At 45.1% G+C, this 14,400-nt stretch overlaps 1 protein-coding gene across 10 annotated transcripts in view; it reads right to left on the bottom strand.

Annotated features, from left to right (window-relative positions):
• Positions 1-14,400, bottom strand: part of GNB1L (G protein subunit beta 1 like) — a 116,725-nt gene that overhangs the window by 38,454 nt on the left and 63,871 nt on the right. For all 10 annotated transcript variants that reach the window (XM_029619926.1, XM_029619930.1, XM_029619923.1 and 7 more), the window contains 2 exons: positions 4,408-4,528; positions 3,984-4,109 (listed from right to left, as the gene is read on the bottom strand). In XM_029619926.1, coding sequence (XP_029475786.1) covers positions 3,984-4,109; positions 4,408-4,523 — 242 coding nt within the window. In that variant the 5' untranslated portion in view covers positions 4,524-4,528. The remainder of the gene's footprint in view (positions 1-3,983; positions 4,110-4,407; positions 4,529-14,400) is intronic.

The raw sequence follows: 14,400 nt of genomic DNA, 5'->3' as shown, positions 1-14,400 counted from the left end.
CCACGGGTTTCTGAATGAGATGAAGGCTCTAGTGATGGAGAAGCTATGGATGACGAGCGTGAAATGGGAATAAATGCAGTTAGGTATTCCTCAGGATGGAACACTGCTGAGTGTGGTGGTGTTTTTAACATTTTAAAGGATTCTTGAATGATTTTTCCTATTTACATTTAACTGCACTGGCTCAGACAGTTGTACAAATCTATACAAATCATTACCAAGAGCAACAGACATACTGAAAAAATATTCTGTGAGTGATAAGAGACGTACGGGTACATACTGGTGGTTTATTGATGACTTTTGTAATACGGAAGAGAAATGAGAGTGAGCTAAGCCACTTTGCATATGATCTTAACATTTCACTGTTGACATAACAGATGCTATTTCTCTCCACACTGCTAAGGATATATCCCAGCTGCCAGCCATAGGGCACGACCACTTATGGGCTATCTTTCTTTATCCAAGGCCGTGCTTGTCATCTTGCTCCTCGGTTCCCCATCTTCTTAGGCAGATAAGAATATAAGAGCCCCTATTTAGTTCACACCCAGCACCCCTCCCTTCCCATGTCTATCCACAGCTATAAAGATTTTTTTTTTTGCCTCCTAGATCTCATTCACATGTCTTAGTTAAGAAAGTTTGGATTCAACTATTAACAACCCTATTTAGAAAGAAAAACACAGATAGGATTTATTTCCTTTTGACATTCAGTTTCCAGTCAGAGGCACTTAAGGTGAAGACTAACAGAATGTTGAAAATAAGAATCACAGAACATAAAAGCATGATTGAGGGCGGGAATAAACCAATTCCACTTATTGATGACTGTGCAAGAAAACACATGGCCCGGCATCCAGGATTCCAGCTTGTTCATCAAGGATACACTGCAACTGCTAGAAAGAAGAGACTCCTGTAACATGCAGCCGGTTGGATTCAGGAACTTGAGACTTTCTACCTTAAAAGTCTTACCAGTGATTGGGAGGGAGTATCCTGTATCGGGGAGCTCTACTAGTGTCTACCCTCCCTACATAGTCTCAGATGGAATCAACAGTCTTCAAGACAGATGTTGGCAGTGGAGACAAAGATGCAGCAGCTGAGCTGAAAGTCCCTCACAAAAGGGCACTGAATGGGAACGTGGAGGGATGCCACTTCACAGCCAAGGCTGGATGCCCCTCTCCAGTCTTTCTAGTACTGGTTCATTGCCCTCTGAGATGGCCAATTCTGCAGGGTGTGGATGGAGTGAGTGCCAAGGAAGGGGACGAGCAGCTTCAAGGGATGGAGCACATGGTGGTGTTATCAGTCACCTGAGCTTGCTTTGCTGATGTATGGCAATTATTTACCCTTTCAAATAATACTATAATAAAGGGTCACTCCATGAAACTAACAACCAGCAGTTTCAAAACAGATTGCAGAAAGTACTTTTTCACTCTGCACACAATCAAGCTGTGGATGTTGCCAGAGGACGTGATCAAGGTGATTAGCATAGTGGGGTTTAAAAGAGGTTTAGACAAGTTCCTGGAGGAAAGAATCCATAATGCATTATTAGCCAGGTGAACTAAAGAAAGCTACTGCTATTCCTGAGAGTGAGTAATAGGAATTAGATCTACTTTATAGGATCTGCTATGTACTTGCGACCTGGAGTGGCCACTGTTGGAGACAAGATGCTGGGTTTGATGGACCTTGACATGACGCATGGCAATTCTTTGTTCACCCATTATCTGATGTTTTTGGGGGGATATCTATCTCATTAACAGTTTATAAACACTTCTTGAGGGCAAAGATGGTGTCAACCTGACTGCCACAGGGACATGGAGCTCAGAGAGTACATTTACCTTTTTCGTTGACTCTTCCTCTTAGCCTATGTACAATAAGAGGAAGGGGGAGGTGAGGATATGCCCCCAGAAATCTTCTGCTCCTCTTTGATAGACCACCACTGAGGGATTAATGTCAATGCAAGCCCCCGTAGCATCAGTGGGATCTGACTGGCACTGGTGTGGTTGCTGCCATTCAGCTGAACCTGAAAACTACGCTTAGTCTCAATCCACCCAAAATTCCCCTGCTCGCAGGGGGAAAGAGATCTAGCAGCACCCACATGGAAGATCTCACGGCTGCATGGGATCTCAGTGATGCAGATGAGCCCGGAGGGAGCTCCCCCCATCTCCATCCATTACCGTGTGAGCAGCACCTGCATTACCAGCAGACAGCCTGAGGGACACTGATAAGATCTGGGCATGAGGCTGTCATTGTAAGCATGCCTAAACAAGACGACACGGTGTCATCCCAGGAGTCAGGGGCCTCAGAACAATCTAGGAATGCTCCGGTAAGACACCCCAAAATAACTCAACGCCATATGGTCAGCCATCCCCATATCTGAGAGGTCTGTGTTCAGCCTGTCCCATGATATAAATTGTTCAATGAATGATTGGCAGAGTAAACCGAGACAGCCGGAAGAAGAGCTGGCATTATATTCTGAACAACTATCCATTCTGGAGTGCAAAATGGAAGCTTGAAGTCTTTGAAAATCAAGCCAAGGACCTTACCCTTGAGATTGTTATATTTTACTTTATCATCTACAATATCTGCTGGAGGAATGTTTAAAAAGTTTTCTATTGGAATTGTGGGTAATGCAATGGAAAGTGGACCCCTGTGAATTCTGTGGAGAGGAGAAGAGTTGTGGACACGGACATCTTTCCGTCATGCTTGACCGTACGGGCCTCCTAGAGATCCGCTGCAGAAGAGATGAAGCCAGACACACTTATTGTAACTCTGGTGTTTCTACAGAATAAGAATTTAATTTTTTTATTTTACACAGAGAGACCGTTTTCTCAGGTTTTAAACTATGCATCCTTCGGCATCACACAGACTGTATTGCCTTACGCTAGCGCTTCAGGGCTATTGATAAAAAGATGTCCTTAGCTATCTGACCTAGCGTTTGGTTAGGTTTCATTGTGCTCGATACATTTTTTGGATCCTGAGCAATTGAAGTGTTTTAGAGATTGTAAGGAGGTTGTGGGAGGTATGGCGTGATCCTGGGCAGCTTCCAACAAGATGACAGGGAGCTATAGTGATGTCAGGGCTACTCTTCCTTAACAACTCTCGTCAATTTTCGTTCGGAACTCACTTGGATCTCCCTTACTTGTGGGCTAATGTTTATGGATTCTGCTAATTAATAATCAATGCCATATTACAGTTATTTTAATTTTGTATGACTATTTATTGCAGTCTGTATGTAGGTCATTTTAAAAAAAAAGATTTACAGGCGCTGGGGTAGATTTTATAAATTTCCGCGCGCGCGAACAAAAGTACATTGGATTTTATAAGATAAGTGCGTAGCTGCGCATATCTTATAAAATCCGGGGTCGGTGAGCGCAAGGGGGTGCACATTTGTGCAACCTGCGCGCGCCGAGCTCGGCCCGCACTGCCTGTTTCCTTCAAGGCCACTCCGAAATCGGAGCGACCTCGGAAGGAACTTTCTTTCCACCCCCCCGGCACCTTCCCCTCCCTTCCCCTACCTAACCCACCCCCCCGGCCCTATCTAAACCCCCCCCTACCTTTGTTGGCAGACTTACTGATTATTTGGGTTAAATTCTGCAGTTAAAAAATACCCACAAACTATACCTTATGAAAACTGTCTGAAAATTTCCCTCACTATGAATTTCCTATCCAGCTGATCTTGTAATTATTTATAATTGCAATACAGATTTAAACTTTTTTTTTTTAAAAGCACCTTTTCTTTATATAGAAAATCACTACCCAGTGACTGTTCCTACACCTCCTAAGCTTCCCAGTCCACTCTCACTGATACTTGTGACCGGTAATGAAAGTAAATATGAACTGGGAGACACAGTCACAGCTGCTGGCAACCTGAGGCTCTCATGTTTGAAGACATTAAGCGCTAAACCACACTTTAAGCTGGAGGGTCAAAACTGGCAGCATTGGATATTTTGATACAAAGTGCAATTTAGCAAGAGAGCCTGAGCATTAGGACCAACCTGAGAAGAACATCCCTGTCGTGCAGCATTTGTAGCCAGCAAAGAGACTTTCCTCCATGGCCATCCAGAATTGTTCTCATCCTCCGTGTTCTCAGGTCCCAGAGATGGATCAGTCCATTAGAAGCCCTACCGAGGGGGGGGGGAACCAAAAAAACCAATGTCAGTTTACTAGTACTGCCTAGGCAGAAAATCTCTGTGGTTCTGGAAACTCCTAGGAGGGTTACAGCGTAGTCTGGTAGGAAGTGTGAAAGACTACAGTGCAATTCCTGCACAACAGAAATGGTACAGTACAGCCAAATTCATCCCAGTCCTTGTTTTCTGCACTGACCCCCCCTAAGCAGGGCTGCACCTCTACGCATGCAAGAACGTAGAACCAGGCCCGGCTCAGCCTGTCCTCGTAACTGCTCGCGGCAGAGCTACTGACCCAGAAAAGAGAAGAGGGCAATTCTGATCCAGGTCTGCGCAGTGAAAATGCAGAGTCGTGAGCTCAGCACCGGTGCCTCGCAGGACAAACTTTGGGCCAGGAGGTGGAAGAGCCATGGTTTCTGCAGCGCAAAAGAAATGCCCGTCAGAAAATAATAATTAACACTGACATCTGAAGATCAGTAATGAGAACAGGTCATTTGCAGTACCTAGGAAACATGCTTCCATCACTATAATGAACACAGGCCCACTGGGGGACATTTTCAAAAGGATTTACACACTTAAAACTGAGTTTACCTCGTGGAAGAGGGTGTTTGAGAATTGCAAAGCACATGTAGATGAGACTCGAGAGACAGAGCTCTCAATTGCCGGCCCAATATTGCAGAAATCTCTACCAGTGCAAGTTCATAACAAAGATAATAAACTTTTTAAGAACGCTTTGAAAACTCTTTATTTATTTATTTATTTTTAAGTAGACTAAGTGCTCTGCAATTGTTGGCCGGGATAAGGCAAGAAAGTTAGTAAGTTTTATCTTAAAACACAGAGATAAAACATTGTAAGACAATTATGGGTGTGCACTCTGCAGCCTGCCCCGAAGTGTAAGGCGAGCATGGACTAGAAATCATTGAAATCAATCAATTAATAAATATGCCATTGAATTGTCAATAGGTTTTACATTCATAAGGGTACTTTAAGCCTGTAAATGAGCTTCTGAAAATTGCTACAACAGCATGTTACATGTGTACATGTAACTCCCTTGAAAATGACCTCCACTGTGAAGAGGGAACACCATTTTAATGGAAAGATCACTCTGAAACCTTTGAGCCCTACCCTCTAATTAAAAATCTGCAAACAGCCCACAGTGGAATCATAAAGCAAGACAAAAGTGATCCAAATGCATGAGTAAGGGAAGACTCCTGGCTTTGTTCGGGGGATGTAACACGATCCCATCTGCAAGATGCTTCAAGTTGCAGTTTGTGAATCAGGGCTTTAAAAAGGTAACACCCTGTGGCTTACCTTTCCACGATTTCATTTATGAGCTGGAGGGGCAAGGGGAGAGGAGAAAGTGCTCTCCTCGAAGGCCCTAGTGCTGGCGCAGCACGGTCTGAAAGTGCAGAAACCTCGTGAGAGGAGGGGTGGGGGGGATCAGGGAGAGCCATAATTGGGGAATGCCCGCATTGGCATCAATAGCCAGCTGGGGGCTCTAGATGTCAGGATCCAGGATGCCAACACAAGTTAACTCCCTCTCACCCCACACACCCAGCGTTCAATGACGGATTCCACTACATCTAGAGCACAGCATTCTGGCAAAGACTATTTGTTAAAAGGAAGACAATGTAGCATGGGGGATGTGACAGTGAAAAGAAATATACCTTTAGCAGCACAATGGGCCTGTTGTAAGCACAGTGCAATATTATGCAAGAGCCCGGAGCTCAAGGACAAGTTCATATCTGCTAGAGCTAAGCCTGTTTAAGACCAGGAAGGCCACAAAGATGACAGTTCTGGAAAGAAACATGAAGAGCCAAGAAATCCCTCTCAAAATGTGTGGCCTGCCGCCACACTCGCAACTCCTTTCCACCTACATTATTAACTCTTAAAAGCAACAGACTTCTTTACGTACTGTCCTTGCATGTTTTTTTTTTTTGTGTAAACATTTTTATTGGTGTCCAAAATATACAACAAACAACATCATGGAAAAGAAAATGTCAGGATATGACACCATTTCGATAGATACCCACCTCCCCACCCCCCCCTACCCTCCCCCCTCCCCCCAAGCATACAGTACACATTACAAATGCGGAGGATAAAGTAAAGAGAACTAGAACAAGAACAGCGATGGCAACAACTGGAGTATAAGGATTGACCATGGGCATGATCCAGCAAGGTATAACAGCAGGTTAAGACTACGCAGTACCCGGGGGCAAACTGCACAGTGCTTAGCAATAAGGAAACATAGGCAGGTGGAAGAACCAAACTGGCAGAGACATTCAGGTGAGCACGGTAAAGGACAATAGGCCAAAAGCGAACCGGGCGGCCCCGACTCAAGCCAATCACATCTCATAGGTAGAGGCCAACCCAGGGTAGTAGCTTGTCGTATAAGAAGAAGTTGTCCCTTCAATAGAGAGTCACGGCTAATCCTTGGTCTTTGAGGCAAGCCAGATAAGATATGGATCCCAGGTAGCTCGGAATTTCTTCAAGGAATGGGTTTTTTCCGCAGTCAACCGGCATAAAGTACAGACCGTGTCCAACCTTTCAAGCACCGCCGCTAGGGACGGGCAGCGTGGCGCTTTCCACTCCTTGGCAATCACCAACCGGGCCGCAATACACATCTGTTGAATGAAAGAATGGAGAGACTCAGATATATCCAAATGAACATTATTGAGCAAGGCCACGTCTACTGTGAGGCTGATAGGTCGTGACAAAATCGTGGTGAGTTGGTCCTCAATCTGCTTCCACAACGATTGGATACACTCACCCGACCACCACATGTGTAGATAGGTACCCGGCGAAGTACAGCCCCTCCAACAAAGACCAGAGGAGGAAGGCACTATTCTGGTCAACCTTTCTGGAGTGTAGTACCAGCGGTATAACTGTTTAAATCCATTTTCCACCAATGTGGCTGAGATAGACGATTTACTGAGCTGGGTATAAATCACAGTCCAATCTTCTTCTGTATAAGGTCGAGGCAGATCCATCATCCATGCTTTAATATTTGCTGGAATGAAGGTGAGTTTCGCATTTAGCAATTGGTATACCTTAGCAATCAAGCCTCTAGTTATACTGCTAGCCGAGCAATATCCCTCGAAGAGGGACCTTCCCTTGCCCAATCCCTCCTTCATCCTTTGAGCCAGACAGAAGTGCCGCAGCTGGAGGTATGCGAGGTATTCAGTGCGTGGTAGATTAAATTTTTGGCAGATTGAGTCAAAAGTGAATATATCCTCACCATTCCACAAATGCTCAAAGCGGGTGATACCCCGCTGTCGCCAGACGTCAAAAGTACTTCGTTCAAGGCCTAGCGGAAAAGCAGAAGTATGGAACAAATGAGTGAGATGGTAACATGACTTTGCACCCACTAAGCGTACTTTCCACTTCTTCCAAAGGTCCAGAGTGTGTCGGGTAGTAGGAAATAGAGCGGCTCTGTCACCCCAGGTAGTCCGAGGCTGCCAAGCCAGAGCTGACAATGGTATGGTAGACAATCGAGACTGTTCAATGCTCACCCAGTGCTTATACTCGACTGTGTGGTGCCACACGATAAGAGGTCTGAGTTGTGCCGCCACAAAGTACCACATCAGACTGGGTACACCAAGCCCTCCTGATAGTTTAGGTAAATACAGAACAGATCTACTAACCCTGGGTGGCCGTCGTTTCCAAATGAAACTAAAAATCTTTCTTTGCCATGCTTTTAAAGCAGCTGGAGCAATAGAGATAGGCAAGGATTGAAACAAATATAACAGACGGGGAAGAATGTTCATTTTAATCGTCGCAATGCGACCCAACCAAGAGAGAGGAAGATTACCCCATATATCCAGATCCAGAAATATTCGTTTGATTAATGGTTGATAATTCAAAGTGAAAAGATCTCTGGGATGAGATGACATGTGAATTCCCAAATATTTAATATGTTTAGTAGCCCAACGGAACGGATGGTGTAATTTCAAATGTGCTATTTGGGCCGGGTCGCAAGTGAGATTTAGAATCTCTGACTTCTCCCAATTGACTTTGAAGCCCGAGACCACACTGAAGGCCTGGATATCAGTTTCAATAGCCGTCAGGGAAGTATGAGGGTTCGTCAATGAAAACATGATATCATCAGCAAAAAGAGTTATCTTATAATCATGATGCGCGAAGGAAAAACCCGAGACATGGGCATCGGCCCTGATGGCAGTCGCCAGCGGCTCCAAAAAGAGAGCAAAAAGGAGGGGCGAGAGGGGGCATCCCTGCCTAGTACCCCGTCCTACTGGGAACCGATCTGAATACCCCCCATTAATTTTTAAACAAGCCTGGGGATTGGAATAGAGGCTCTCGATCCAGGTACAAAAGTTATGACCGAAACCCATCTTGCGAAGGACACCAAAGAGAAACGGCCAGTGAACTAAGTCGAAGGCCTTCTCAGCATCGATAGATAAAAACAGGGATTCAACTTTCTGTTCATGAGCCCACCACATCATATTAATTAACTTACGGATATTATCACCAGCTAGCCTGCCCGGCATAAAGCCGGCCTGATCCTGATGGACGAGGGTAGTGAGATAGAGGTTCAATCGGCCTGCTAAAATTTTTGCCAAAAGCTTTAAATCAAGATTGAGCAGGGATATGGGTCGGTAGGAACCACAAATAGTAGGGTCCCTTCCCGGCTTCTGCAATATAGTGATCCCCGCTAGATTGGTATTGGGCGCCAGGGAACCCCCATCCCGTAAGTGATTAAATACTTTTTGTAGGGAAACTACTATGTATGGGGCAAACGTCTTATAGAATTTTGCCGTGAGGCCATCAGGACCCGGAGACTTCCCCGACTTTAACGTTTTGATAGCCTCCAGAATTTCAACTGTGGTGATTTCTGCATCTAATACTACTTGGGCCTCTGGAGATAGGCTATGCAATTCTACCCCAGCTAAATATTGATCAATCGCCGTGGGTGAGATGGAGTCAGCCGGTGAATACAGTTGGTGATAAAAAGCTAAAAATCGCTGGCGAATATCAGTATTCGTCGTAAGAATCTGCCCCGTGTCATCATTAATTTTAGCAATAAAATTTTGTGAAAAAACTTGTTTAAGTTTACGGGCTAAATATCGTCCGGCTTTATTTCCCCCCTCGAAATAACTCTGTTTAGCAATGTTAAGGAAATGATTCATCTTGGCAGCCTCCAAACGCTGTAATTCTTCCCTTTTATGGGAAAGGTGGCGCCAAATTTTCTGAGAACCCGTTTGTTGATGTTCCCTAGTCAAACCCAGAATATCCTGCCTTAAAATGGAAGCAGCCAAGTTATCCCTTTTTTTCACATGGGTAGCTCTGGAAATGAAAAGCCCCCTTAAATAGGCCTTCAGGGATTCCCATACAAGTGGGGGAGAGACTTCCCCAGTATCATTGTGGGATAAAAAATCACGGATTTGTGTAATTAGAGAGCCAGTAAAAGCGTCATCTAACAACAAGGAATCGTTGAGTCTCCAAAAACGGGTCCCCCTATCGTACTGGGGAAAAGTGAGTTCGAGGGTTACCGCAGCATGGTCTGTCCAAGCTATGGGATGTATATCAGGGTTCGATATCTGGGAGAGCAGAGTCTTATCCACTAAAAAGAAATCGATTCTAGAGTGTGAATTATGTGGATGTGAGAAGAAAGTGTAGGATCTGGATCTGGGGTAGTGAGACCTCCAGACATCGGTCAATTGCCAGTCATCCATCAGCTGTTTCAATTTCTTCCTATGGTACGGGGCTGCCGCAACCGAGCCTTTAGAAGTATCCAGGCCTGGTACCCGTGCTAAATTAAAGTCGCCTCCCACCAATAGCTTACCCACACTATGTTGTAAAATAACTTGATTGAGAGACTCATAAAACTGACCTTGGTCTTGGTTGGGCGCATAGACATTCACAAATGTATAATCAACACCGTCAATCTTGAGGTGTAGCAGTATATATCGACCATCAGGATCCTTTATACAAGATTGGCAGTCAAACACCATATTTTGCGAAAACAAGATACACACCCCTGTATACCGGGACCGTTTAGTACAAGGAGAGAAATATTGGAATGGATAGTGGTGAGATTTCAGCAAGGATTCATACCTGCCCTTTAAATGAGACTCTTGTATGAAAACAATATCTGCTCGTAGAGTGGCCAACTCCTTAAAGAAAGAGTGCCGTTTAAATGGGGAATTAAGTCCCTTAACATTAAGGGACACCGCCCGAAAGGAAGACATGTGTCTGGAAATAAGTCCCTATTGTACCATAAAAGCTCTCCCTTAGGGCTAATCGAGGCCTCCGCGCCAGTGGGCGTTGCCCTAAGACACTGATTGCACTGCACCCTCCAGGAAACCCCCTAAAAGTCTGCCCACCGCCCTGATCCATCCAGTCCGCTCGTACTGTTAAAGAAAAAAATGTATGCAATACCCTCAGAAAACCTACATCCCCCCCCATCCCTACCCATTCCCCATGATCTGCAAGAACCATAAGCAGATCAAAATAGCTATTAAGCTAAGAGGAAACAATAGAAATTAACATCATCGTGTGGGCCCCACCCAGCCTTCTTCAACTATCTCAACTGGAGACAAGAGGGTCCCTCCAGAAGCATAAAGGTAAATAGAGAAAACCTTCATTAGACAAATAGGTAACAGGAGAATTGAGGTAAGAAAATACAACTCTGAAGCACATCACCAATGAGAATGTTCAGGGTGGCGCTGCCGGTGCTCTTTGGGAGTCAGACTGACGTTTCAGCCTGCTATTTCTGGCCCCAACTCTCTGCCACTTCGGCCTGGCATCTTTGGAAGGCATAAGCAGTGGGTGAGAAGGTAGTTGCGCCTGAGTAGTGAAGCCATGCTGTCCAAGTTGTTGAGCTGCGTCAGCTAAAGTGAAAATACGCGCTGAGACACCCTCCCTCGAATAAGTAAACCCGAAGGGATGGAGCCAGCGATACTTAATCCCTTCCTTGCGCAAAAAAGCCGTAGCCTCCTTCAAGTCTTGGCGATTTTGTAAGGTAGCTTGGGAGAGGTCTGCATAGACTGAGATCTCCTGGCTCTCCCAGGTCCATCGCATCTGTTTGCGAGCTAGAGTAGCAATCTTATCCTTGAGCGCGTAGTCATTAAAACATACGATAATGTCCCGCGCCTGATTAGGGCTGGGCGCTCGCAAAGCCCTGTGTGCTCTATCAAATTTTATCGCAGGCATTTGCTCCCCCGGGGAGTGTTCGCTTTGCTGCAGGAGAAACTGACAAAACCTCTGTATCAGAGCTGCACAGTCGCCATTTTCAGGAGACTCGAGAAACCCGCGAAAACGGAGGTTACTCCTTCGAGCCCTGTTCTCTAGGTCAGCTAACTTGGTTTTAATAGTGTAGTTGTCCTCCTGAAGCGCCGAATAGGCTTCCTGTAGTTGTTTCGTGGTTTCCGCATGTGCATCCACCCGGTTATCGATGTCGTCTACCCGACGTCCAAGCGTAGCCATCTCTTCGCGAAACTCACCCAGCATCTCCTGAACCTCTTTTTTATAAGATTTGAGGTCTTGTCGAAGAACCCCAAACCATTCCCTGAATTCTGAACGAGTCGGTGCGGCATCCATTTGGCAGGGAGACTCGTCATCCGAATCCGGCCCGCCATCTTGAGGATTCGAGTCTGCAGAGTTCTCTGTGGCATCGCGAGTGCGATCCTCCGCTTTTTTATACGAATAGCTTTGAAAATCCACCGATTTCCGTTTGGTCGTCATGCTGCAGGTTTCCACCACGAGTTATCACCCGTTTCAGGGAATTTCAGGCTGATGCAATCTCCCAAATAATCAATTAAAAGCGGCTGATGGAGGAGCTCACAGTTTAAGCGGCCATTCAGCCCGATGATGTCACTTCCTCCGTCCTTGCATGTTTTGTATTATTCATTCATTTTACCCAAACGTTACTTTGCACAGCAATGGATATGATCCACATCCTATACAAATATAACCATACACAAAACAATGCGGGCTGCCATTCCTAGAGGGTGCGTGCCTACAGGTGCACCCTGCAGCTCTCCTCTTGCCTGGAGGCCGTTATCAGCGTTACCACAAAAATAAAACAAAACAAAAGAAAACTTAGTAGCCGGATGTGCATGACCTATACCTGTGAGAAGTCTGCAATGGAAAATCTGATTCTATAAACATAAGCCAAACAATTAATAAACCAATTATACAGCCCTAGGGAACAGACTATCATGAGCCTTTCCTTAAAGAGCTGCAACGGAATGACATTGAAGCAACATTTCAACAACTTCTACAGTTTTACTGCCTGGGCCTCCAAAAACATCATTGCAGCATGTGGGATAATAGCAACAGCAAAAAAAGTTTTAAATTCACTATAAAATATCTAGATGCCACTTGGACCTTCTGCTAAAGAAAAACTCTTCAAGAATTAAAACCACGAACATATTCCCACAGGAAAAATTCCAGCTGCGTTAAGCAAGCCTCTTGTTCCCACTCCTGTCACTTCCAAATCAACACACACTCAAGAGAAAAGCAAATGCTAAAACAGATACCCAATGGTCTTCATGTCCCAGTTACGATATGGCCATGTGGAGTAAAGCCTACAACTCTTATCAAACAGGATGACGAGAAGTCATTGAGTTATGCATGGAAGAGCAGATACGGCAGGGTTGTAGATATTATGAAATGTCCTGCACATCGCAGCTGAGGTCAGGTGCAAATACACACAATACCCATCGATCCTTTGGTGTGATGAAAATTCCTGTTCTGAGTTACAGAGAAAAATGGCACAGTGGATGGTGATCATTGTTTCTAGGCCTGCCACTTTGGGAGCTACTGAAAAACATTTAAATCTATACTTTAAAAAAAAATAAAAAATAAATAAAAAAAGGAGATGATAATTAGCTTAAAGCACGTTAGGTTATGATCTTGAAATTTATCTGTGTGAAACAGAGAATATGACAGCAGATCAAGACTTCAAGGACCATACGGTCTGCCCAAGTCCGTTCTTGCTGCAGTCGCACAGAGCCTCCTGCATCTTTGGCTTTCCCGTCGCTTCTTTGTAACCAGGAAGGCTCTGTACTTAATTTCTATCACTTTTTCCGTCTCTACTGCCTCTCCCAGAGGTCATTCCATACATCCATCATCATTTTCATGAAGATATATTTCCTGCTGTCACTTGAGTCTAACCTCTTGGAGCCTATTGTGACCTTTTCTTCTAGAGCATTCTCGCCTCTAAATAAGTTTCTTTCTTGCGCATTGTGAGATATTTGAAGGTTTCTATCATGTTCCACCAGTCTCTCCTCTTGCCTAGAATATATGGGCCGGATTTTAAAAAGGCCCAGCGACATGCGTAAAGCCCCGGGATGCATATAAGTCCCGGGGCTTGCAAAAAGGGGCAGGGAGGGGGCGGGGTCAGGCTCCCAGCACAGCGGCCATATTTGCCTCTCTGCCGGGGATCGTGCGCCGGCAGTTGGCCGGTGCACGCAAATTACTTCAGCCCCAGGGCTGAAATAAGTTTTGGAACAAAACTAAGGGAAAAAAAAAAAAAGGTAGGGGGGAAAGGGTGGGGTAACGATTTCGGAGCAGCCTGGGAGGGAACGGGGGAAGGCAGCACGACTCGGTGCACAATTGTGCACCCCCTTGAGCGCGCTGACACCCAGTTTTATAACACGTGCATGCATGTTATAAAATCGAGCGTACATGTGTACGCACCGGGTAGCACGTGCATATGTATGCCGCGCTCCTTTTAAAATCTACCCCTATATATTTAGGTCCTTATGTCTCATTTCATTACTTTTTGTGTAGACTCTGAACCATTTTGGTAGTTTCTCTCTGGACTTCCTCTACCCTTGTCTATATCCATTTAGAGGCAATCCCTTCAGAACTGGACACAATATTCTAGGTGTGGTCTCACCAAGGACATATACAGAGCCATTATCACCTCTGACTAGGGGAAATGGTGAAGGAGCTCTTCTGCTTGTATCTTCAGAACTCAGTGCAGGGAATGTCCAGACGTCTGGTGGAAACACATACTGGATGGTGATCATGGTTCTACCAGGATATCTGAACCCCCTGGCTCTTGCTTTATATATTCCGCAATGTAACCTTCGATCAGCCAACAAGGGCCTGCTAAATATTCCAACACTGCAAAGTGTTCACCTGGACAAAGTAAGAGATAGAGCTATTTCTATAGCAGGGCCAAAACTATGGAACTCCATGCCAAGTAAAATATGAACTCAGAGAGAACACAAGGTCTTTAAAATGATCTAAAGAGCTGGCTTTTTAGACCAGCAACTGAGAGTAGCAACCTGAATTGAAGACATCAAAGTCTGTGACA

This window comes from Rhinatrema bivittatum, chromosome 11 (assembly GCF_901001135.1).
Source record: "Rhinatrema bivittatum chromosome 11, aRhiBiv1.1, whole genome shotgun sequence".
Classification (NCBI taxonomy): Eukaryota; Metazoa; Chordata; class Amphibia; order Gymnophiona; family Rhinatrematidae; genus Rhinatrema; species Rhinatrema bivittatum.
Note: the sequence above shows the minus strand (reverse complement) of the source record. Positions and strands in the feature narration are given on the sequence as shown.